This window comes from Colletes gigas, unplaced genomic scaffold (genome assembly GCF_013123115.1).
Source record: "Colletes gigas isolate AHSC1104 unplaced genomic scaffold, ASM1312311v1 Colletes_gigas_Sc00031, whole genome shotgun sequence".
In the NCBI taxonomy this organism is placed as follows: Eukaryota; Metazoa; Arthropoda; class Insecta; order Hymenoptera; family Colletidae; genus Colletes; species Colletes gigas.
In genome coordinates this window covers 599,747-626,436 of record NW_025106660.1, presented here as the reverse complement: position 1 = coordinate 626,436, position 26,690 = coordinate 599,747, and the positions used below count along the sequence as shown (strand labels likewise).

Sequence of the window (26,690 nt, the reverse complement as noted above, 5' to 3'; positions counted from 1 at the left end):
CGAATAAAAAACTTTCTTCCCCGAGTTCGCAAAACATTACATAAATCTCGAGTGTCACGTCTGCATCCTGCTGTTCGTTTCAACTTTTCAGATGACCCTAACCTCGGTGATTGAGATTCAGAAAACGTCTCGGGAGATAGCAGCAACGAATATACGTTGCCAACATCAGCTTTCTCCATACGATCGCGACTCAACAGGATATTTTCAAAGCTCCCTTAAGAAGATCTACAAAATAAAACTTCAGCAAAGGCCACGACATTAGGGTGGTCCAGAAAACGTTGTGTGGTATTATTTACTTAAATTATATATATAACAGCTGCTTGTTTATTCGAAGAAATCATTAGAATCATAGTCAGCTGGAACAAGCATAATGTTTTAAATGGGAATCAATGTCACTTTAACAACGTCTTTATTTCAAGAGTGGTTTTCTTTAGATTGTTTCTTTAATGATTCTCATTTCTTTTTAGAAAGTTAAATAAACTATGTATTTTATGTATCTCAGATAAGGATGGGTTCTCTAAGTGTATATTAAGTATTTTAATAGTGTCTCTTTTTTGTAGCGTAGAAGAAACCATTTTTTTTTTGTAGAACGAGTTGCAGACGAATTTTAATTAGGTAGATGCTGTTTGTTTCCATTATTTTTATTCACTAGATCGAAAGCTATGGAAAATATTCTTGCATCAACTATGATGTTTCTTTGTAATTTAAATTTTCATTATTTGTTTTATTGAGTAGGTACTTCTTGATGTACGAAGAATACAATTGTCGTTGAGACAAATTTAAGACTCTCTGATCGCATTTTTACCATTTAAAAATAATTTTATTTAATCAAACTTTATGTTCAAGTTTCATAATTATGATCTGATTAGATATTGAGTAAAATTTATGTACTAATAATGATGATTAGCTTTTGTAGCTTTTCTAATATATATTCACTATTTGTACAAATTTTAAAAATTATTTAAAATAAATTTTGAATGTAATTAAATGTCACATCAAGGAGTGTATTAAAATTGTTATCCATTTTGTTTAATAATGCAAAAATTAAATGAAATTTTATTTATCACACACTTAACGTGCACCATAAATATTCTAATTACTATGTTTATGTAAATATTCTTTCTTTCTGTTGATTTTTAGAACAAGTTTTAAAGAAATCGAAATTTTAAGCTATAGTTCGATTAATTTAATTAAATTTTAAAAACTAAGGATATCAATAATTACTTCCTCTTATTTTGGTGTAAATTTAGTCGAAATTATTTCGACGTTTCGGCCGAAGGTTCATGGCCTTCTTTAGAAATAACATGTATTTAAAATTTTAATTCGATTTTGTGATAATATTTATTATGAAACCAAATTAACATTGTAAATACATGTTATTTCTGAAGAAGGTCATCAACTTTCAGCCGAAACATCGAAACAAACAAGCATTTCGACTGAATTTGCACTTAATTACTACAAAGTAGTAATTGATATTCTCATTACTTTTTAATTTTGAAAATTTTCTTCTAAAACTATGTCATAAATTGATTTATAATCGACTCACTTTGTAATAGTCTAGATTCAGCTTCGACCAATTGCCACTACTTTCGAGCGGGAAATGATTCCACAAAGATGACATTGAACACACTCGTGCGAAATTTCTCGCAATAACGAAATCACTATGACGTTGCAAAGGATGAGAGAAGATCATAGATCAACGCGTTTGTGATAACTATTCATTGTAGCTCTAGTGATTTTTGGAACGTACAAACTGGCCTCGATAAACTCGATACATGGTGTGGAAATGATAAGTTCGATCCCAACATTCCCAAACGACATAAAACGAAGATCATGTGTCGATGAACTTACACACGTTTATTAGTCTAAGAAAACTCCTGATAAAAGAAAGGTATACGAGAGACATTAGATAATAAGAGAATAACAGTATTTTACTTATCAGTTATATATCCGAAAAAGACCAGAGGAGATAATGGAGATATTGGTTCAAACCGATTGTGTAACTAAAACATCTGATCAAGATTTTATAGTAAATTCTGATGTTTCTATGTTTGCAAAGCAATGCTAAGTGTCTTCGAATAAATGAAATAATTATAATTTAGATACATGTTTGAAATTTGAATTTTATTTCGGATCATTTAGGTCCGAGGAAAACAACAAAAAATATAATTTTACTGATAAAAGAAGTTCGAGGTACTAATGTACCTACTTTTTAATTTATTGTTCTTCTCTTTGTTGTTTAAGTAGAATATTTGGCTTCGTTATTTGGAACCTAATTCAAGCAATTATCTCGTAAGCTTCATTCCATTTCTCTGCTCCCAAATACAATCTCTTTTAAAGCTCCTTCGACCGATATTCTATTTTAGTGATGAAACGTAGCTTTAAAAAAGTTTTGGCTAAGTGTTTGGGGATTTCTTATCCTCTTGTAACCCCAACTTTGTTATTGAAACCAAATTCAAATAATTATCTTGTTTTATTTTATTTTATTTCAACGCCCCCAAATATAATTTCGTTTGAAGCTCCTTCGACCAATATTCTATTTTAGTGATAAATATAGTTTTAACAAAGTGTTTGGAGATTTCTTAGCTACTTCTGATCTAAACTATGTTATTGGAACCAAATTCAAATAATTATATCGTTTTATTTTATTTTATTTCAACGAACCCAAATGTAATTTCGTTTGAAGCTTCTCCGATGTCCTACGTTGGCAACAAAACAAAACATTAAAAAGAGGGATCGAAGTTGAATAATAAACATTGGACAAAGTCACTAAACTACGAAAACTGTCTAGTTCGAAGTATCCGAAATTCGCGCGTACGGCGAAACCTGTTCGTTCGAGGCGAGGACGCCCGTAACGCGAGGCGCGAAGCCAAAAGCGACGCACCGTCTCGGGATCAGCATCGTTTTTACCCGGCGGATTTTTTGCGTTTCCCGCGGTCCGAGATTTCGATTAAGTTATGGGAGTCTCGTTTGCCCGCGCGTGGATTTCCACGCGGATAATCGTCGGGATGAAATTTCTTCGGCCTACGTAGACGTAGCGAAGGCCTTCCTGGAAAAGAGACGTCGAGGATCGGTCCATTGACGATCTTCTCGGAAGACGTCGGCCCGAAGGCGGCCAGACACGGATGCAGACGCGGCTAATCTATCGGCGATCTTTTTCTTCGACGACCACGAACAGGACGAAAAAGAAGACGAAATCCAGTTAACCAGAGACAAGCAAATCCAATTCGGCCGTACGGTGAATACGAGGGGGATTGGGAAGATGATGCCGCGCTTATCTCTTCGAGACGCGAGCTGCACCGTCACCAGTCACGTACAAATTTTTGTAAGAAACCACGTTCGCGCGTTTTTTCGTGCGCGCGCGCGCGCCCTCGCGCTACCTGACGCCCCGCCGCCAGGGGAATTTGATTTCCCAGACAGTGCTTATACAGCGGGGAAGATCACACCGTGATCGTCGCGGATCTAGGCGACGATAGATCGACAGAAACGGAAGTGGACGAAGTAAACCGGTTATCCTTGACGCCGATCCCGGAAGACCCTTTCCTCCATCGAGCAATCCCGACGCCGACACGAAGGTCTTGCACTCTCCTTCTTGACAGACTATTCTACCGTAAAACAAGTATTCCTAGGTCCCTCTTATCATTTTTTTGACAAGGAACCATATAACTTTTATTGACATTTGAGAAATACGCAGGCATTTTTTCTAAAGTAAAATATTAATAATTGGTGATTCTGCGTGGGCCAGAATGTACACAAATATACAAAATTTCAATTGAAATGAAAAATGAAAATAAATTTTTAATTAAGATAAATTTTGCTATAACAGGCACTAAAATAAAAATAAATTATCACTTTCACGGATTAAACAAATATGAAAGAAACGAGGAGTTTCGACATTGGACTTTGTAGATATATTTCTTCGAGAAAATGTAGCACATAATCGATTTTTTCGAAAGTTTGCAATGGAATAAATGATATGGTAGAATACCCCCTTAAGCGTGTCAAAACTATGAGATAAAACATTGTCGTATAACGAATTTGTTCCTGATTTTGTTGTACTACATATTATTGTGACTTGTCATTACATCCACATTTTGTAACAAAACAAATTACAGGTTTTGCACTATAAAGTAACCATTTTGTAGATCACACTCACCTTTTCACAAATCAAATCTACCATTTTGCAGATCTATGTTTCTTGGAAATTTGTTGTCTTCATCATAATAAAAATAAAATCCAATAGAAAGTTAGTCCCTCGTACAACGTTATATGTACTTTGTAAATCCGCGGCAGAGATCTGTAATTCTTCTTCCTAAATCGCTGTAACTTCTAAACCATTAGTATCTTTTTGACAACACTTTTGTGCATATAGCGTCAAGAGTTTATTGACTTTATCTGTAAATCTGAATCTCTATTTCCTTTATGCCACGTACTGTTTATGCTCTGAGAATTATTAAGTCGATCATAGATAAAGTTGAAGCCAATGTGTGATTGTAATTTAGTACAATATAGTAAGATAATGTATCAATAATATAGTCCTCTTGTGTTCATTACTGTATATAACATTTTGTTAAATTAAAATAATCATCCTCTTACATTTTTTCAATAGCCGTGCTCGACAATGGCCGTTCGAAATATGTCTGTAATTATACTGAAACAAAAATTACTGCATTGAACGCAACGAATAAACCTTGTCCATCGATTTCTTCTTCATCTAATGATAGAAACAGCATGTTGTATGTAAATGTATATAACATTAAATTAAAATAATTATCGTCTCACATTTTCTCAATGGTCGTGCTCCAAAATGGCCGCTCGAAGTATGTCTGCAATTATACTGAAACAAAAATTAATGCACTGAACGCGGCGAATAATCCTTGTCCATCGATTTCTTCTTCATCTAATGATAGAAACAGCATGTTGTATACAAATGTATATAACATTAAATTAAAATAATCATCTTCTTACATTTTCTCAATGGTCGTGCTCCAAAATGGCCGTTCGAAATATGTCTGCAATTATACTGAAACAAAAATTAATGTATTAAACGTGACGAATAATCCTTGTCCATTAATTTCTTCTTCATCGAATGATGGAAACAGCATGTTGCTGACCTTTGTGCTCCAGCAATGTTAATTTGATCGTCTTTTATGCGCACGTTTCGATATATGGACGAACCACTGTGCGTCGTTCTCCGTAGATCCGATCGAGACGCGTTCGCGGGGTTATTCAGCGCGTTCGAAGGATTTCTCTTGGACGATTTTCGATCCGAGGTGACGCGGCGAGGGCGTGTGTAACGGCGATGTTTATCCACAAGTTACGCTCTTCGGATTTCGCTATTCTCATCGGGTTTGGCGACGCGCCAGAGACCTAAAACTGGCCTGCCTAACTTAAACTACGTAGAACAGGAAAATAGAAGAAGTGTGCAAAATTATCAAGGCCGTAGACAGAGTTCGGCGAAGTCGGGTCAGAGCGATAAATGTAAATTGCGTCTTCTTCGTTTCGCGATGTACGTCAATCCCGCGTCTGGCGCATAATTCCGAATCGACGTTCTAAATTGGGAATTTGCTGGTCTACGAAGAAATACGAATTTGTCGATCGTGGAAAATGAGATTACCTTTTAAACTGGAGATGTTTAAGCGTAGGCCACGCAAGTTAGATTCATTTAGGGTCGAGGACCAATTTACACTTTGCTACTATGCAGTAAAATAGTCTATATCCTGGACCACGCAAATACAATTATTTTAAAACAGTGGGTAAACATTTACAAACAACGAATTCGTATTTTAGATTCATTCATCTTCTACTTTCGTTTCATTCGTAAATTCAATCGTAAATTGAGAACCATCGACGGATTTTTTAAATCTGTATTTATCTAACAAAATGAAAACATACAAGGTAATTCTGATCGATAATTATTTGCAATACAATTCAATGACTTGTAATACAATCATTTGTAATAATAACTATCCATGTTTAGTACATTTCATTTTCTGAAAATCGTAACTTTTTATTTACGATAAAAATCTTTGATTTAATCTGAAGCAAACGCTTATAAAGGAAACACAATTCATTCAATTCTCATAATATCTGCTTATCGTTTTCAAAAACAAATCATTTACACACCTTTTTTACATTAAGGTAAAAAAAATAATTTGCAAACTCATCGATTGATCCTCCCCCCATAAAGAATTGCCTTTTAAAATTTTAACTTGAAAATATTTGGTAAGTTTAATCATTTTTCCTCGACCACACGATATTAACACTAGATTTACGGATATTGATCGCACGTATATTTATCGATACCTTCCATGTTGACAATTACCTTAAAATACGATTTTTCTTTTAATTAGAATATGTATTCTTGCCATTGCATCGATCAAATTCAACATAAGTTGTTAAAAAATAATATTCACGCGTTCTGCAATTTTAAATATGGAATCAGACATCCGTCAAATTGACGGCTTCCGTAAATCTAGTGTTAAAAATAACATAACTCGTGTTAACGATTATTTTTGCGGTTATTTTTATCCAAATGTGCAAAGATAACAGAAATCACCGTTTGGTCGAAGTAGGTGCATGTAAAACTGCGATAGAGAATGTGCTAGATACATGGACAATCGGATTGTGTTTTAAGGGGGGATTCTCATGTAACAGCGTTAAGAGTTTGCTTTTGTATTTTTTTCGTAAAAAATTAAAACTTCTATTGTACTAGGCTTTTAGGGACATACAGAGAGACCCTTAGACTGTATGAAAATATTTGTTTAATCCACTTTTTATTATCTTTTATTAAATTGTAGTTAATCCTATTCGACGATATTAACCATAGTTGGTGTACATCATAGAACCCATTATAGAGATTAAAACGCAACAAACGAAAAATTTTCTTCAAGTTGGATGGTTGCCACTGGTACTTAACCTATGTTAAGCAAAAAATATGAAAAGTTTTAAAAACTTATAGCATTTTAGAGAAAAAATTTTCTTCAAAATGCTATAGTTTTTTCAATTTTCCATATTTTTTATTTAAAATAGGTTCAATACCAGTGGAAATCATCCAGCTTTAAGAAAACTACAATTTAATAAAAGATAATAAATATAGTAAGGGTCTCTCTTTATGCCCCCCAAAACATAATACAATAGAACTTTTAGTTCTTTACAAAAAAAAAAAATAAAGAAGTTACCATTAAATTTTAACGCTGTTATACGAGAATCCCCTCTCAATGCTGAAACTTAATTCATTCCTGTTTGAATTCCACTTCGCCGTGGAATGTTGCAGCTATCGTGAGATCCGGGGGCCCTCGCGGGAGCCAAGAAATTGAAGAAAGAAGCAGATTTCCTGCCAACTAATATGGAAGTTCGTTTCTTCGAATTCGACGCGTGTTGTCGAGATGCATTTCGAGCGGCTACTGGGATTTCAGACGATCATCAGACGCGATAAAAGAGACATCGGAACTGACGCAGAGATGCTACAAGACGGAATCCGACTCCTTCAGCTTCGAGAGGAGAGTCGCGTGCTACGACGAAAGACGACGGCTCGGATGCGTTGCATTCCGTCGAAACGGGAGTGGGGAAGCAATAAGAGAAGCACTGTCGCTCATAAATATTAGGACACTTGGCCGAAATGTTGCTAATGTCTCAATTATTATAACTCTAATAATCTTCTTGGGATTTATTTTAACGGTTGCACCATCCGCGTTCATATTCCTGAATTCAATTTCTCTGGAGATTCCTTTACATTAGGAAGTAAGCGAGAAGGCGAAGATGATTTTACTCCAAAAAATGATTCGAATTTGAACGATCCACGAAATTCATAACATCCAAACAACTTGATTTTCGACTCAGGATCATTGATAGTTTTTTAAAGAGAATAAAAAAATGCAACTTCGTTACTCAAGCTGACCTTAATTTTTTAGTGAATAAACTGTGTTCTTGTAAGTTCTACTGTTGCAATTTATTGTCACATAATTTCTGATCAACTTTTGTTAGAAAAGTCCTTTTGCAACTTTGATGAAAATTAACACAGTGATGTCGAGTCTAGGAGACTTGTAGCAGATTTTTTGGCAGGTCTTGCCAGCTAATTTTTGTAGGATCGTTTACATAACATAATAACGAAAAAAATACAGTAAAATTTAGCGAGGAGGTTTGAGGAATATTTTAGTAAAATTTAATCAAAGTTAGTAAAATTGTTGAGGCTTCGGATTTGCGTGGTTCGCGTTTCGTAGATCCTCTTCTTCGATAGAGGCGGAATCCACGTGCCGCGCGGAGAGGATGATCGGGCCGCGAGCGGGATGAGGGCCGCGAAAGAAGAGGAACAGGAAGAGTCGAGCATCGTCTGCGAGTATCGCTCTTCAATTTTCTTCGGTTCTCGTGTGTCCGGCGCAGCTCTCGAGCCGACCATCTGGTTTACTGTTTCCACGACGACCAGCAACTACGCACTTCCGCGCGTTGAATTCCTCTGTGGGAATCGTGTTATTCCGTACTATCGGTCGAACTGGATCCACCGTCTTCGGGTCTGTCAGGCTCTAATCAACGTCTCTTGTTCGAAGAAACGATTTCCGTCAGCCACGCGAGGACCAGATACAGCATCGAACAAAAGTCTAACGCGATACTCCAGCTTAGAGTTTCATATTTTTGGTCCATTTAGGAATTTTTTTACAAAGAAAGTATAAGTTTCTTAATTTCGAGATTCTGCATACATATTTATTTATGTCTTAGGAATATTCACAATTTTTAAAGAGACATTTTATTAAGATTGTATAGTTGAGATTGGCAAAAAAAACTTGACCGAAACAGTGTGTCATTTGTCGATCTCGATGTTGTGTCGGAAATAGAACAGAGAAGAGAAAAAACATAACATATAATTGTCAAGAGTACAATATTGGATCGCGTATTTCATGTTTTAGAACCTATCGCACAATGAATATTTATTAATTATTACTAGACTGCGAATATTTATGCAAATGCAGAAAGAATAGATAAAACAGACAAACTGACATAACTATTTATACATTTCGTGCTTATCTATAATGCATCATTAATGATAATAGTTCGTAGATGCTACGAATAGTATTAATCAGTCATTCTGAAGTATCCTTGAATTTTATGAGGTTAGATTGTTAAAGAACCTAACACAATTAGGCCATGCTAGATCAGCAAATTCAAATGTGCCCCAATCACATCTTGTACTGTTGTGCGTTCGTTCTCAGCTTATAAATTGACTTTAAGCGATAAACGTCATCAAATAATATTGAAAAAATACTCCTAAAATATTGTAATTTAAATTATTATGTGTAAGTAATAAAATTATTTGAACATATTTTGAATATATTTTGCACATTCCTGTATCCCATTTTGGTATATTATTGATACATATGTGACATATGTTACTTGCATATTTTTACATATTTTGTTGACATAAACATCCACAGTCACATAACAATTGAAAAAATATTAATATATATCATGTATATACATACAACATGTTTTTTAAAACTATTTATATCAAACACCTAACAAACAGCCAAGTTTTAATCAAACCATTTATTATAATTTTATTAACCGGCGAAACGGTTAATTAGAAATTGTAATGGTTCCATTAATTTATGGAAAGCAGTGCAACGGAGAGTTAATCTACTTTCTGACAGATCCCCGTGATTATTTCAGGTCACGAGCGTTACTTGAAATGCTAGAGATCGTCTAGACGTGTCCCACAAACCGGTGGTGTCGACGAATATTTTACCGTCCAGGTAAAAATGTAGGAATAACAAAGGGATGGTCAGACGACGGTCGCTCGACACCCGTGTTTTCGATTTCAAACGATCTGACCGATCGTTGGAGACGAAACGATTGCACCTACGCGTGGGTGGGATTGCGCAATACGATACGAAATTCAAATTTCGCTTCGTGGAAACGGGCAAAGAGGATCGAGAAGGCGGACCGGAGTCTCTGCCGGAGATTCCAGGTACGCCTTATCTCGATTGCCGTCTGCCTCCACCGTAATGGGGGAGGGAGAGATGTGTCCGAGCCATGCAAATTGCACCATTTCCATTTTTTCTCCTCCTTTTCTGCGTCTTCTCGCTGACTTCTCCCCCTTGGCCGAGCCGGCCGTGACGACGTTCCTCCTCTCCCGCCTCTCCTTCCCTCGTCTCTCGTCTTTTTTCATTTCTTTGTACAATTCCAATCGAACCAAAACACAGAAAAAAAGGAACAACAACAGACAAGAAAGTGAAAAAACGAACGTAAGACCGAATAATTTGCCCGGCCAGTGGGTGGGCCAATGCGTAGTTTTCACTCCGATGACCAGAGGTCCCCGAAGTCTGACGCTCGCTTTTTCGTCAGCTTTTGCACAGTTGTAGGTGTTGAGGTACCGAAGCTGATGGTACCTCAGACTGTTTATCGTTTATTAGATATTCGAGATTAAAGTTTATCTTATGAATTTCAACTATAGAACGCTAGTTATGATTGTAGATGTCCGCTTGGGAGTACAAACCTGGACAAGAAGTTGATTTGTAAGACGATACGTAAGACAATCCCTAAATAATGGCTATGGTACAATGAAATTACGTTATTTTTTAAACACGGTATATTTAACCTATTACTTGCTCGTACATAACTTTCAGTCATCGTGTATAAGTAACCTTTTGCAAAAATTTTGTTATTATTTTATCTCATCGAACCTTATCAGAATTTCCAGATTAATTGGTATTATGGATTTTGCAATAATAAATCAAAGATAGTGTAAATATTGGATTTAAGTTATAATAGTGGAATCGATAATGGTGATAATATACCAAAGATATCTTTGATTATCTTTGTAGAGAAAAAATCCTAGTTTAGCAAAAATAATCACTTGAAAAATGTGATACTTTTGTAAAGTAATAAGTTAACTATTGAAACAAATAGTTATCGATGCTAACCATTGTTCTAGAATGGACATATTATACACTCATTATTTTTAGTTATTTTAAATATACATATAGAAATAGTTTAAAATTAAAAATTGTTTCATTTGTAATTAAATAACTTGAAATATTCTTTCTATAGAACGAATGTATCGTTGTCAGTTCCAATATAGGAATTGCACAAAGCAAGATGCAAATTATCATAAAAATGTTTAAAGCATAATAGCTACCACGAGAAGTTGAAACGAAAAAATACTCCAATTCAGCAGCTACACAGTGTTTCGAACAACTATTTTTTTTAAATTTAGATGAAAATATCTTACAAAAATAAACGTCAGAATAACTTTAATATCTCGTAAAGAATAATCTGTCTGCCCCCCAAAACCGGGTACCATTGGTTTGGGCACCTCAACACCTACAACCTTACAAATCTGATAAAAAAAATGTGCGCGTCACGCTTTGGGACCTTTCCTTGTGAGTCGTATTTGGGCGTTTGACGTCACGATAGGGACATTATCAGAGAAAATCGGGAACCGAAATTTCGTCGCCACGGGACAGGAGAAAGTCATCGAACCTGTACATTATGCTCGAGAACAATCGACGATTCCTAAATCGATGCGGGACACTGGTAATTTTCCAGGTTACCAAGAAACGGAATAAACACAAAATCTTTAAAAAAGAAGTTTCATCCATTTCATATTTTGTCAGGACAGAAAGAACACTAAATTCTCTACGTTGCACTAGCATTCCATAAACATTCTAATTTTCTATTGTTCGATCGTTGATTTTTATATTGATAATCGTTGATTTACCAACACCATACTCTTCTGCTAACTTTATTGCACACTCACCATTTTTTAGCTTTTTAATAATTTCACTGTAAATACAATTACGATAATAAAATATTATTGTGAATATAATTGCAATATAAAATGTTACGATTGTGAGAATTTTGACAGTAAAAAGTAAATACTAGATAGATTAAAGTGTAATAATTTATAAATAAATGTAAATGATGTTTTAACGTTAAACCTACTATGACCGATCAAATGACCATTTTTTAAATATAATGTTATTTCAGTGCCATTTAATTTCACGACTTGTCTTATAGTATAGGTACAATAACTTTTTCAATATTTGCTTCTTTTGTTATTGTTTGTTTCCAGAGAAAAATATGTAGTCCATTTTGTGTAATTTGTGGCAAATATAATGTTATTTCAGTGCCATTTAACTTCACGACTTGTCTTATAGTATAGGTACAATAACTTTTTCAATATTTGCTTCTTTTGTTATTGTTTGTTTCCAGAGAAAAATATGTAGTCCATTTTGTGTAATTTGTGGCAAATCGACAAGGAATAAAATGTTCATTATTTATTTCAAAATAAAAAAAACTATATTTTTTTCACTATCAAATTGACTATTATTTGCATTCTATATTATGAAATAATATATGTTTATGTTATTTTAAAGACCGGTGATTGTAGGAATGGGTTAGGTCTGGGTTAGTATCCATACACCGAAATACGTTCAGTTTAAACAATAATAACTAGACTGCGGATCTTTATGCAAATTCATATTTTTATTAATAGAATTAATAGAATGGGAGCTTTGTAGATGATTGTCTCAACCCTTAAATATAATAATTCATATCTTAGTATTTCTTATAATTTTGCATATTAAATGCATTCTGTAGTTTCTTGAGGATTAAAATTTCCCATAAATGCATAAACATCCGCAGTCTAATAATAACCTTGATTAAAAAAGGCTACTTAGCTATGAAATACACATATGTAGTTAGGAATTCAGCTTTCAAATAGTATGAATTTTAAAAATACAACAGATAAATCTCAAATGCCAAATGAAGTAAGAAAATCAGCGGGAAAAAAGTATTCGTACGTGACATCTATTGACAATCATCTGATCTTACCCTAAATACCGTCCGCCAAACAAAGAATCCGAAATTCTACGGGTCGTGAGCCACCGTGTGAGAAATTTGGGTCCCCGAACCGTGTCGGAGGTGTCGCGTGGGTCATCGATGAGAACCCTAAGCCCGAGGTCTCGCGATCGAAGCTAAAATTTCCACCGTGTGGCAAAGGACGAGCGGTCACGAGAGCCGGGCGGAGAGATCGGGCCACGAAAGCAGATTAATCCGCCGCTCCAGATTGATAGGACGCGCCGCCTCCTTGTTCCACCGGGTCTTCCGAGGCAGTTCCGCTCTATTCCTCATCCCCGGCCCAGGAACGGGGGACCCCGACAAGGACGACGGATGAGTGTTACGAGTGCAAACAACAGTTTGATGGCGAGGCAAGGCCCCGCGGGGTTATTTATTTTGGTACGTCTAGACGCCAGATTGTCTGTCCGTACGTCCGAATCGCGACGGAGTATTCGGAGGTGACGTCAGACAGTGTTGCATCGCCGAGACTTACCTCTCGCTGGGTCGAATCACGTCCTCTCTTTTCAATCGTTCCTTCACCGTCTTCGCTGTCCGTCACACATTCTTTTGTTGCCCCTTTTTTGTTTTATATGCAATTTAAATGCGTGCACGTGTCTGCGTGACACAGGCACGACCACGGACGGGGTCCCGCGCTGGGAACGCAACGTGTGGGTTAGATCGCGCGCAGCGAGTCCCCACGGTGTCAGGGCACCGGCGATGCACGCGCGCAATCCAAACGCGTCGGGTACGCACGATTTGCAGCGATCTCGGGGGTGGAATCAAGTGGGCCCCTCTTGTTCCTCATCGATTTGTTTACCGCGCCACGATTCCCGCCCACTCTGACCCTGGTGCACGGTCGCGCAGTGGGATAGAATCGACGAAGGTCGGGAGGAAAGTCAAAATTTACGAAAGCAGTGCCAATTTTTTTTTTTTGTTCATTCGTCGAAATTTAGCAAAATTGCATGTTTATTTATTCATTTTACGAGCAGAAAAGTCATTTTGTATACGAAGAATGAGGTAAAGAGAAAACAGACATACGGTATACAGGTTGTTCTAGGGTTTACTGGCTAGACTTTATCAGTATATTCTATGGACGTAGCTATTATAGGAAGGCTGATTTGTTAATAACTAGACTGCGGATCTTCATGCAAATTCATATTTTTGTTAATAAAATTATTGAAATTGGAGCTTTGTAAAGGGTTGTCTCAACCCCTAGATATAATAATTCGTACCTTACTTTAAGTATTTCTTATATTCTTGCGTGTTAAGTGCATTCTGTAGTTTTTTGAGAATTAAAATTTCCCATAAATGCATAAACATCCGCAGTCTATTAATAACATTACGCCTTTTCACACGTTCATTTTCAATTGCTTCTTTTTGCATCTTTTTAGTGCATTCAACATCCTTATGCATTTTTTCTTTCTCGGGTTTAAACTTCGTTTTGAACGTTTTCTACCGTTGTCTGCATTATTTTGTGAATTTTTTTCATTTCATTTCTTACATTTTTTGTTGTTAAAAGTATCTTTTAATGTTTTAATAGATTGATATTATCAAAAATAATGTTATATATGTTTTAAATGTAACCATTCTCTTATATTTGCATTATAGTGCTACCTTTTTCTTACTTTTATTGATACTTTTCACCTTACATTACTATCATAGAGAGTATACAGGGTGTTCTGCGTTTTTCCGTACACATTTCAGCAGTCTGTTCTGCAAATAAAACTTTTTCTTGTCAGTATGTATTTGATATGTATTTGGTTACATATAAGATACATGTATTATGTTACATAATCAACAATAAATTAAACATACATTGCGTAAAGTAAGATTCCGGAATTTCTCAATTTCAAATCCCACAGTGCATGTATTGGAGCAAATTTTTGTGTGTAAGTAGGCAACATTGTATTCAGTTGTTATGCTAAATTTCATCGCAATATGACAACCAGTGTGATCATGGCAGTTATTTACACCAGTCGATCTCGAGTGTGCTCTGCGATTTTTGCGATGGAAAGAACTGTCAAGCAAAGAATTTGCCTTAAATTTTGCGTTTCTAACGAAATTTCTAGTGTCGAAGGGTTAAAAATGTTACAGAAAGCCTATGGTAAGTAGAAGTGCAAGATTTGCCGTGTGCAGGCCGACAGTCAATGGTTTCGACTGACGAAAACATCGAAAAGATAAAAAAAATGGTCATCGATAATCGTCGCCTGAGTATTAGAGGTGGTTCATGAAGTGGAAATGTCTCACATGTCCGTGCATAACATTTAAACTGAAGTTTTGGGCATGAGACGCGTCGCTGCACGACTTGTTCCGAAGGAGCTGAATTTTCTGCAAAAAGAACATCAAGAAGCAGTTGCTGAAGACACGATTTCACGAGCTTCTAGTGACTTTACCTTCATGAAACGCATCATAACCGGTAACGAAACATGGGTTTATGAGTACGATATGCAAACAAGTCAACAATCTTCGGAACATCGCTTAGAAAATGAACGAAACCCTAAAAAACCGCGTCAAAGTCGCTCGAAAATTCAGGCCATGCTCACTGTTTTCTTTGATTATCGTGGTGTTGTTCATTTGGAATTCCTTCCAGATGGACAAACAGTAAATAAAGAATATTATTTGAGCGTCATGAGACGCTTGCGTGAAAATATTCGTTGGAAACGGCCAGATTTGTGGAAAAACAATTCTTGGATCCTGCACCACGATAATGCTCCGTAGCACACGTCGATCTTGGTACGCGAATTTTTGGACAAGAACTCAACAAATGTGATCCAACAAGCACCGTATTCACCAGATATGGCCCCCTGTGACTTTTTCTTATTTCCGAAACTCAAATTACCCCTTCGAGGAACGCGTTTTTAGTCGATAGAGGCCACAAAAGAAAATTCACAGAAGGAGCTGAAGGCGCTACCTTCTTCAGCGTTTAAAAAGTGTTTTGAAGATTGGGAGAAGCGATGGCGTATGTGCATTGCTTCTGATGGAGCCTAAATTTGGATGATTAAGTAAGCAATTTGAGTTTCATGCCTATTATGTAATCGATTATAAAAAATAATTCTGTACATAAGAAATCTCTACTTCGAAATAGGTCAAATTTTCGGGACGCCGCCAGTTAAAGATTTAAAGAAATCCATGCAAACCTTGTTTCACAGTCACGAAGTTTTTTAATAAATAATATTAAGTAAACCTGCAAAATTGACGACAGTAATAAATAGAGAACTTTGCAAGTACAATAACGTAAAAATGAAATAAAAAAAATCATAAATTTCTTATTAGTTCTCACTGAACATCGCATAAACGCCTTTTACTTTGACTAAGCTTAACATAGATGTCTTATGTTTGATAACGTCTAACATCTAACAAGAGCTGTGTTTACAAACACAATTCACTTTCGTAAACAAAATTAATCTACAAATTATCTTGACAATCACGTTGCCTGAGAATAACAAAATTTTCCAATAACAAAATATTATAATAATATCTCAGTAACCATTAATTTTAAGTTACACATAGTATAAACCTTTTTACGTAGAATTTGATGTGCCATCGAAATGTGAAAAGAAATATTAAGAACTCTTTCTAAAAAAAGTGAAACTGACCTTCGTGTCTCGATAAAAAAGCAGAATAATAAAATATTGATTACTGACCTCTAAGCGCCCCTAAGCAAACATTTTTTCGTACAGCAAATACTTCAGAAATTATTTGATGCCAAGTTACGAGATTCGTCCTGTACGTAATAATACGTACGTAAAAATGTTTCTTTTTTACAGCGTTTTCAGGGTAAACGGCCCACTGTGCGTCGAGTAGACGTGACACATTGTCGCTCGCCACGAATGATTTATTTTCGAACATAAACGCATCGAACGACGAACGCGCGTCCTCCGTTAGACCGCGTAGAAAAGTTCAGAGAACCGAATCCTTTAACCCAATTTCCAGATTCGACGCGCGCCGCCATAATTTGCGTCGACACCGGGCCGATATTACGTCGCCGCGTATAGACGCACTAAACCTCCGTCCGGCATATTTTCCATCTCGGTCGGCGGTTACATTAACGTGGATCGCGCTCGATCGCGACCGACTCTTCAAACTGGACGGACAGAAATCGTCTCATTGAACATAAAAAAAGCAGAAAAAAAATAAAGTCCACGGGACGTACGGTCGCAAAATTTTCCGATTTGTTCTCGGTCGTGCATATTTTTCTCAAGAGCCGCGTCGCCCCGCTCTTTCTCGCCGTCGGTGTTTCTCTCCCTCTCCTTTTTCCCCCTTGCCGCGTTCCCGTTCTTCTTTTTGGGCCCCGTCGTCGACGCGCGTTGTCACGCATCGTATTTTCACGCACGCACGCGGAGGCTGCATTTATTAAAAGCGATACATTATGATTCAAAGATCATATCTTTCGATTCGTCTAGACTGCGGAGAGGGAGACACTCTATAAAGTCGTATGTGGCTGCCCCTGAAACCAGCAGCCGAATACAAGGTGCCAGCTCGCTCATTTCTCGTGGCCACAGTTTTCATTTCCTCCTTTGTTCAGCGCGGTCCCGCGGAGCCCGGCCGTGGTATCCCGGTCAGGCACGTTCCTCGACGAACGACAGACGAACTTTCCTCCGGACGAAAGTATCTCGCGGAGGCCCGAAAAATCAGCTCGTCGAGGATGTCGTCGCGGCACGCGGCGAACTCGCTTCCGACGACCGTGGTACGCTCGTGAGCCACGCTCGCGTACTGTGCTCGGTAGTCTTTCGCAGCCGGCGGACGGTGAAAGGACATTTGAGTCTTCTCATTTGTGAAAGGATCACCGCGATAAGGATCAGTATGCAGTCTGTCACGCGGTAGATAGGGATCATTCGAAGGCTAGGCGTCGCGAAGGAGCGCCGTGTCTCGGTCTCTCCACCGGGTTCTCGCCGAAGGGATCGCGCAGCGCGCGTTCGTTCGAAACCACGGGACAGGGTAGAAAAAATCACCGCGAAAGGGAATGTAAGAGATGGATAAGTAAATTCCGCGGTCGGTGAGTAATCGAAGGAATCGCCGACGTCCGCGGCGAGACGAGTCCGGGTGTAGGGACCGGTGTAAGACAGGCGAAACGGTGCGCACGCGGTGCTGCGTTCGCCGGAAGCACGAGCGAGGCTGCGTGGCGAAGAAGCACGCGGCGGTGACGGCGGCGGTGGCGGCGGCGTTCGAGAACCGGCGGCAGATCGACGTACGATATTGCGGCGCGAAAAAGCGACCAGACGAAGAAGTTGGCGAACGATAAAGCGTCGCGGAGAGAGAGAGAAAAGGCAGTCGTCCGCGGGATTTCGGCGAGCGAGGGAAAGGGATTACACGCGCGGCGGGTGGAGCGAGCGGAGCGGACACACCGAGAGTAAGAGAAAGGAGAAGAAGGAGAAGGACGGGGAAAAAAAAGGAGTGATCGTAGTAACACCGGCGCGTCTCCTCTCGCGGCTTCGTGGTTGTCTCGGAATTAGTGAGTAGACAGAATTATGTCTGTGAGCAGGCCAGCTCGGCTCAGTTGAGACTTACTGCTCAGCCCGTGCACACGCGTGCCACGAATCTTTCCTACATACATATAACGCGCTTTCCCGATGCGATTAGATTAGTCCGCGACCGCCGCCGGATCACGGTCCAGTTTCTTTCACACTTGTTCACACGTCGAGGATAGGCCTTGTCTTCCGTAAACGTCGCCAGTTCCGTTCCGTGTCCACCGCTGGAGGATACGAGCACGCGATTCACACCCTGACGTACTCTCGTCGAGTTGTTGGTACACGATCGCGTTGGGTCCGATTTATTCCCTTGATGGAAATAATGGAGAACACGGTTCATCGATAACAGTGCCTATCGAACAATTGGTACCGTTCTCCTATTCCCGACGAGTCTTTGCGGAACCAACGTATCGAGATAGTGCGGCTTTCGTAGATAGAATCGAACCGAGTCTGTAACGAGAACTCTCCGTTGCCGAGTCACGATGGGACTCGCCAGGTTATTCGTGCTGCTCTTGGCAACCTCAGCTATAAACAGTGTTTGGTGTCATCATCACCATCACGGTGTCCACCCGGACAGCAAGAGGAAGAGGGATCAAGTGGAGCATGTTAGAAGGTACGGGTCCAGGGAGGAAGCGAACGCGGTCTCGTCGATAGAAGATAAGAACAGAAGGAGTTTGAACATTGACGAAGTCAAGGAGAAGGTTCCCTACAGTGACAGGAGGCTGGAAAAAATGTTGGAGAAGGCTATATTGAAAATAATCACCGGCGACCTTAGCACGGGTGACATGCTGCTGTTGAAGAGCCTGAATTACAGCCTGGAGGAGGTTTTGGCGATTCGCGAGAGAGAGCTCAGCAAGAAGAAAGAGGAGTTGTCGAAGAAGAAGGAAAGTATGAAATCGTGGACGAAGACGCTCTATGGACAAGTCGGGGATAAGAAGACTAGATACTGGGACAAGAATTATATGGATTATTCCTCTCCGAAGAATCTCGATTACGAGGATACGAGGAGCGAAGGTAAAAAGAACCGTCACACGGACAGGTCTTCCTACAAGGACTTCGACTTCGACGCTTACAATCGACAGGCGGTCCTCGATTACGAGAACCTACCCTCGAGTTTAGAATTCCAGCAACCATGGTCGAAATCCGAGGTCGTGAACTTGGAGGAAACTACCGAAGCACCGAGCGTGGACGATCATATTCATCGGGAGTTCGAAAAGGCGATGGCGCCTCACGTGATCTTCAAGATACGTTACGACGATTCCGAATTCGATTCTAGTTCCGGTTCCGACGAGACCAGCAAGAATCGATCGAAAATGTCCAAGTATCGTGCCTCGACGACCTTGAAGCAAACGGTATCGAGAAACGCTGGTAACTCCTTTCATGTTCTACCACCGCCAACATTGTCCACTGCTTTTCCTGCTTCTGTGCCACTACCTATGGTCTCTCAGCTAAGCAACACGAACAACGTACAGACTAGCTACCCGAGAAGCCACATCTACTCCAGCATCGCGGCATCTTCGACAACGAGTACCATCGACACGATGGAAAACTCAAAATCCGATGAGGTCTCGAACACCGAGGAAAATCCGAACGATAACGTCGGCGGTTCAAACGACAAGAACATCATCCCCGAAATCAAGGAAACGCCCAGTGAAAATAAGAAGATCAGTCCGTACGAAGGGCTGGAGTGGGTCGAGGACGACGTCTACAGGGTAATCCCTGAATTAGTTGATTCCCTTAGCTACGATAATTCGGAAGACAACGAAACGTCGGACTATGAAGACTCCAGACACAATTCTCCACAAAATTGGACCATGGAAGAGAACGAAAACGACACGCTGGAGTACCAAAACGAAACGCCTGACCCTGTCAAGCTCTTCATGCCCAACAGTAACGCGACCACGAGTGATCTTCCAGCGGCGAATCTATCCACCTATCAGCAAGTGGTCATAGCTCATCGAAGAGAGTAAGTAAACTCACTGATGCACATGATCATTCGATCACCTGTTCCCGAGTCTCTGGTTAAAGTTCTGGCTCGAAATCGGTTGGCCTCTCGTTGGTATCGTTCGACAGATTGTGTGGAAGTAAACTTTAATTTAGGCCTCGTAGTTTGAGTAGAACTTTAACAGAGACTCGGGCGGTACATTTTTCTTCACGCACAACGAAACCATTGTCACGTAAAATTGTCGTTCACCATGTGTCTCGCTTTGCAATAGAGCGGTACGCTAGATCAGTCTCTATAAAATGTGCTTTTTGTGTCTTTTAGAGGAAACCTAACCTCAGCCTTCGACAGGTAAGCCTCCCCGATGGCACTATGATCGCTTTGGGTAAGGGACACGGTGTGCCGATAAAAGAGACTTAGTAGAATTTGACAAATTTTTGTTTTTTACCCGCCAATACAGCCGGCTGCTTTCTTTCTGGCTTGGCTTGCATAATCTAAAAATACATTCTCATCGCAGTTATCTCATTGGTCGTGTTGCATGCGACCGCGGATTTATCGTGATAACAATGAAACCTTTTCTCTTACGTGGTGTGTTGTGTCTGCACGAAAAGGTAACATCGTTCTTCTTCCTCCTTCTTTCTGCTCTCCCCTTTCGTTATCGTGACGAGAAAAAGGCGAACGGTTTTCCAGGCATGGTAACCCACGACACGCGGTCGTGCACACGAACACTGACGACACGGACGTTCCCGACGAATCGTTGCCCCCGCTACGTAAAAATATCTCGATGGCCTGTAAAAATATCGTGACGAAACGAAGACCGTGAAGCGCCACTGAAATTCCGCGCCTCGTGTTGACCAACGTCAGCATCTGAAAGCAGTCATCCTCGCTTCGACGTCGCGAATCTTTTAGGAAGACCTTTCTACTTCGATCGTTTCTTTTTTTTTTCTTTCGAATCGAGAAACCTCGAAAGTTGTACCCGATTCGAAGACGAGACGAGCCACGGAATCGGTAAATTGCCACCGATACGCATTAAACGAAGCGAACCGCGGGATACGGACGTCAAGACGGGCCCGGTTGGACGCGATCTACGTGAAAATCGAAGATCCGCGACGGTGATCTAAATTCACAGCGACAAAGGAAAGCGATTTAAAGGAACACAGGATGTACGATCTTTTCGAAAGACATGCACGAGGACAGTGTAGCCAGGAAGGACGCACGGTGGAAATTCCGCCGTGGTCCCTAGCTATGTTTTTAAATCGCCCTCCTTCTCCTCCACCTCGGCCCCTCTTCGCGCGGGTGCGAAGGCGTTTCTTTTATTTTATTAAGTCTAGACGCGTAAATGCATTCGTGTCGGCACTGGCGTAGCCTGCCGGAGTCCTCCTCCGGTGTGCTCGCCGTTCCATCAGTTTCTCAACCGTGTATACATGGGGATTTAGACGATCTGCTACACGACGGATAGCAGCGAACCAGTTTTTCGATCCCGTCGACTTTTCCAGTCGCTCGCGTTACCCTTTGTCGCTCGACTTCGAGGAATAATGATGTAACTTCGTAAGAGGTACACGTGTCGCTGAACGACCATGATGTCTATTAAGCTTGCATCAAAGGATGCAGAGGGCTTCGTGATTACAGGAAGAGGACGGGAAAAGTGGTTCCAAGATCTCAGTCGATTCACGCGGCGAACGTCGATCGACCGAGTGCTGTTCGATCGCGGCGAAACGACGGTTCGAGTTGAGCACCCTCGTAATCACCGGGTGTCTAGTCAGACTGCAGTTAGGACTGCTCTCTTACGAGGTTATGTAACACATTTCAATTTAATGCGCTGACCTTGTCTATGCGTCTCTCTTCCTATGCCGACGGAGACGATGTGACTGACGCGCGCGACGAAGAGAGAGGAGGAAGTTTTCGCCAGTGGCTCCCCACCTCACCGCCAGACGATGCAACGTGCATTTTTTGGCGGCCGCCAATCAGACCGCTTCGCCGTTTCGCGGTAACCACCGATCGCGGTATGCGAAACTTTTTACTGGTTCCCGACCTCCACGTGCTACAATTCCCGCCGCGGGTATTTTCGATCCTTATCAACGGCCAAACTTCGACGATCGCTTCCTGACCATCGATAAACGTAATCGCGAAACGTAAAATTACTCGACTCCTTTTTAATCGAATAACTCTTTGCTCGGGCAAATTGTCTCGAGAGAATAAAAAATTATTTAAAATCGATGTTGTTAAACAACGTTAAATTTTGACGAATTGTACGCGCACCAGCGTTGCTGCAAGTTCATCCGAAGCCTGTTACAAAACCGGCGGTAACGCAGCCAATTTTCTTAATACGGTACTCAGGAAGGATCACTGGATTCATTCTCATGATGCAACGGCCTCCAGACACCCGAGTCCTTCCCTTTCCCAGACGGCAGACAGACGTGACACGTACGCAACGAGACGGTGTAGAATGCGTGACTTGGACGCAGCTAGATTAACGAGCATGTCTAGAATCGAATACAAGCGGTTGAGATTTCGTGGCGATATTTCGTCAGTGGAGTCCAAGTCTCCTCTCGCTCTGTTGCTTCTGACCGGGTTCCTGAAAAAGAAAAAAAACACAATGAGACAAGATAGAAACCGATAGAGTCGCCGAAATTCTTCCACGTTCTCCTCGACGTCCGCCTCTGGAAGCCTCCTTCCTAGACATTCTGATCGTCCGTAGATTTCGTTGCTTAGAAAAAGAACTCCTGGTTGTTTCTCGACCAACAACGAGGTCGTTGACGCGCCATTGGCTGCGCTCAAATCTCCGAGTGGGCCTCCAGCGCGGCAATCCTTGCCAGCGATGTAGAGAAAATACGTACCTTTTTTCCTCGGTTCGGTTAACGACTCGCAACCTTCGTTATGCAATCCTAACAAACTCTCGAAGCTCGGTTCCTATCGGTTAACGTTTGGTCCCGCGACGAAAAAGGTACAGATGCGATTAAAAATTCGAAACGTTCAAATTCGATGAATCCTAGACTCGTGTTTCCAATCCCGAACGACTAAAGCAAGTTTTAAATTATGTAGAAAGCCCTTTCGTGTAACGGTGATATTACAGATTAGGGAGGTGGATTCAGGATTCAAGATACAACCTGAAAGTGTTAATGATTCCCGAGTAAATAGAAAGATTAGATGATCGGTGTACCAATGCCCGCCATCGTCCGTCTAGACTATGTCTAGAACGTATAATAAATATCTCTGACCCATACCGTGGACTCTATAGGTCACTGACCACCGTCCAATGGCCTGCCTCGTTACCCGGAAGAACTTACACGCATCTCGAGGTGAAAATTTCTACGTCACGATATAGAAACGAAATTTTACGACCTCGAAGAGCTTCTGCTTTTTAAGCAAAATTATTTTTAACCGCGCACTCGATCCCAACCACTAACACCGCGTAAAAATACGAGCACGAAATCATTCTTTTTTTTTCTTCAAAAGTTTAACTGTTTTCCTATCTTTTATGCATCTGCTGTTACTTCGATCTTATGAATTTTCGTTTGTCTGTGCAGCCAGGGTGAAAAGGTCCTGGAAGACATTAAGTCGCGAGTCTTGGTACTGACTGGAAGATTTAACAACAACAGTAACGCGAATCAAGTCCAACGCGAGAGGTTGACCATGTTTTCGCCCAGCTGTGAGTGTTTTAATTAGATCGTTGGTGATCGATATCTCCTCGATCCACGGTACAGCATTAAAAGTTTGCTCCCTTTGATCAGGTCAAATACCGCGAAACACGGATCAGGAAACCTGGGTAGATCCGTTTTCCATGAACATGCACTTCCAGCTGAATCTAACTTCCGGCGACCACGTGGTCGCTGCTAAGTTGAGAATCTATAAATTACCGCAGGAGAACCTGACCTCTTCGACGGGAGGTACTTTCGAGGAGGAAGACGAGGAAGAAAAGAAAATCCGGATATCGGTCTACTACTATACGAAATCCCTAAAAAAACATCGATGTAAGTTTCGTGGGAGGCAATCGTTTAGTATTAGGTGGGTAGTTCTACAGTGTCTACAATTAATATTTTTATTTACAGCGAAGAAACGCTTAATGGACTCGGTGGTGACACCGCTGGCACCAGAAGGCACTCATCTCGCGTTAGACGTCAGAGAGGGTCTCCGATTCTGGAGGCTGAACCCGCGAAATCCTCATGGAAACGGCAGTAATCACGGCCTGGCGATTCAGGTGGAGGACCAAGATGGCCGACCGCTGAAGCCGGCCCTTTACATTCAACAACCGTCCTGCGGGGACCAAGACACGGATCAGAAGGCATGTGAGTGTGTGCTCTAACAATACTAACTCCCGTGTGACGATTTCAATTGTTTGCCTGTGCATTCCTGCATGACACTTAACAACGTGTGCCATAACACACTTGAATGAAACACATGATCCAGAAACACGACTGTGGATCGCATCGATTATTTGTAAAACATCTATCGACAATGCTGCGTGGTTTTATGATTTATTTCGGAACAAGTTTGACGCTTAATCCTACTGAGACCTCACTTTTATACCAAGAAATTATATTTTTCTTTAATAGTTCAAATATTACCGATCAATACTCAAAATACTTAGGAAAAAATTTTCTACTTTTCAATCTTGGTATTCTTGTTGTAAGAGCGAAATATCGAAAAGGAATTTTAATTTAAATGAAAAACAAATGTTCGAGAATTTGAATAGAATTTTTAATCTCGAGAAATTAAAATTTTCTATTGTAGTGTAGTATTTGTGTCTTTTTTTAAATATAATTTAACGCTTATAATATTTACGAAAATGTACTTGTATACTTCTAAAAGCAAAATTGAAAAATTGTAATTTGAATAAAAAATAAATGTATGGAAATGTGGACAGAATTTTTAATCTCGAAGTCCTTCGGTCTTGAGGCGGATAAAAAATGTTTGCGAGTGTTTATTTCTTTTTTTTTTTCTTAATGTTGTACTTTGTAACAGTAACTAACGATAGTTTCCTCTTGGTTTACAGACCAGCGCGTACCTGCACTTTTCATCCGAGCCTGTACTCGTTATGTTCGCATCGTAAACAGCGAAACTGTGACGTACGTGAATTGTAGGCATTAAAACGAACGAAGAAACAGTCAGACGCCAACGAAAAAAGGACGATCGTTAACAGCGCAATTTATTCTCGGAGGACGAAAAAAGAACCGAGAATCAATTTCACGAGGAGCGTTACATTTTTCGAGCGACTCGAAGGGTATCGTTTATCGAACATAGGCTACAAAGTACATTTTCAACGATAGTCTGGGTCTCGATTATAGTGTTTTTTGTTATTAGCCATAAAAAAAAGGCAAAAGAAACGTGGTTTTATTACTGTTTTCGTATTATTATGTCTATTTGCGTAGCTTGCTTTACACGTATCAAGAATAATTTTCCCAGTTTTTATGTTAAAAAAAAAGGACTATTTAATGACACTAGTAACATTTCGATTGTATTGAAGAGTGGCGCCGCCACGGTTTCAATTGCTTCCAGGCAAATCGAACGCGTGACGATGGAATTGAATAGCTGACGATGGCTGCGTGGAAAATATGTACGACGATCCCGGTAGGAATCCTTCACAGAATAGACTGTCATTTTAATCGTTAACTTAAAGAAGAATCGCATCGTTATTTAAGTGCAATAGTACGTAAGTCGTATCTTATTATTTCGTATCGTTTATCATATTATGCACGGACGCGGCGTTCCAAACCGGTTCGCGCTATTTTCCGGCTAACATTTAAGTTAAATGTTAAACGATTTAACAATGTACATATCAGCGAAGCTGCATCGATAGGTTTATAAGTTGATTAGATTATGCTCGTTGACCTGTATACATACGTACGCGTGCGTCGGTACATGTGTATACACATCATGCCCATGACTGATGTAACCAAATGTAAAACTTTAGGGTAGATATTTATGTCATACGTTGATTAAACAATGGTGAGCCTTGCAGGTCTTTTTTTATCATTATTTTTTAGACGAGATAATAGATGGAAATCTATTTTTAACCTAACGTCGCGCAAACGTCATGTTTTGCAGACGTTCGTATTTCTCTTTATGCTTATTTTATATCTCAAAGGTTCCCAAAAAACTTATGCTACTTACTATTACATATAGTTGTCGTATAAAGAAAGAAACAACAGGTTCTTGTAACTTTTACACGATTGTTGTATATAATGTATATTTAATTATCTGGTTGCGCAGAAATAAATGCATTGACGTCGAAACATAACCACATTTTTGCATTTTGTACATTTCAAATTTACCCCCTTACTATTACGTGTATGATACATGTTCTATTCTTCAAATGTTCTTGAATATTTAAATGTTTTGAAAAGTCAAATATAATAGTAGTGTGTTTTAAAAAGAAAATTCTGTATTGCATGATTTTTAGAATATTTTATATCGTTTATTTCTCTTGTTTCGAACGTGCATTTCTT

The 26,690-nt window shown here is 39.8% G+C and overlaps 2 protein-coding genes across 4 annotated transcripts; both read left to right on the top strand.

Annotated features, from left to right (window-relative positions):
- The first annotated feature begins 15,117 nt into the window (after positions 1 to 15,117).
- On the top strand, positions 15,118 to 15,552 carry LOC122401986. The gene has a single exon (XM_043404475.1). The coding sequence runs from the start codon at positions 15,118 to 15,120 to the stop codon at positions 15,550 to 15,552; it is 435 nt and encodes a 144-aa protein (XP_043260410.1).
- A 1,964-nt stretch (positions 15,553 to 17,516) lies between these two features.
- LOC122402026 lies at positions 17,517 to 25,655 on the top strand. Of its 3 annotated transcripts, XM_043404527.1 has the most exons (7): positions 17,517 to 18,286; positions 18,415 to 20,268; positions 20,569 to 20,595; positions 23,772 to 23,893; positions 23,976 to 24,215; positions 24,294 to 24,530; positions 25,238 to 25,655. In XM_043404527.1, the coding sequence occupies exons 2-7, from the start codon at positions 18,785 to 18,787 to the stop codon at positions 25,330 to 25,332; spliced, it is 2,205 nt and encodes a 734-aa protein (XP_043260462.1). In that variant the 5' UTR covers positions 17,517 to 18,286; positions 18,415 to 18,784; the 3' UTR covers positions 25,333 to 25,655. The 3 variants fall into 3 exon arrangements, with proteins under 3 accessions (XP_043260462.1, XP_043260464.1, XP_043260465.1); XM_043404529.1 differs by having other exon boundaries at positions 17,519 to 20,268; positions 24,294 to 24,526; XM_043404530.1 differs by lacking the exon at positions 20,569 to 20,595 and having other exon boundaries at positions 17,519 to 20,268; positions 24,294 to 24,526.
- The last annotated feature ends 1,035 nt before the right edge of the window (positions 25,656 to 26,690 follow it).

What these genes read in the sequence shown, in the direction of transcription:
- LOC122401986 (XM_043404475.1), top strand. Translation starts at nt 15,118, where the DNA reads ATGAGACGCGTCGCTGCACGACTTGTTCCGAAGGAGCTGAATTTTCTG.
- LOC122402026 (XM_043404527.1), top strand. Translation starts at nt 18,785, where the DNA reads ATGGGACTCGCCAGGTTATTCGTGCTGCTCTTGGCAACCTCAGCTATA. An exon ending in CTAACCTCAGCCTTCGACAG is followed by an intron (nt 20,596 to 23,771) that starts GTAAGCCTCCCC and finishes TTGTCTGTGCAG; the next exon opens with CCAGGGTGAAAAGGTCCTGG. An exon ending in GACCATGTTTTCGCCCAGCT is followed by an intron (nt 23,894 to 23,975) that starts GTGAGTGTTTTA and finishes CCCTTTGATCAG; the next exon opens with GTCAAATACCGCGAAACACG.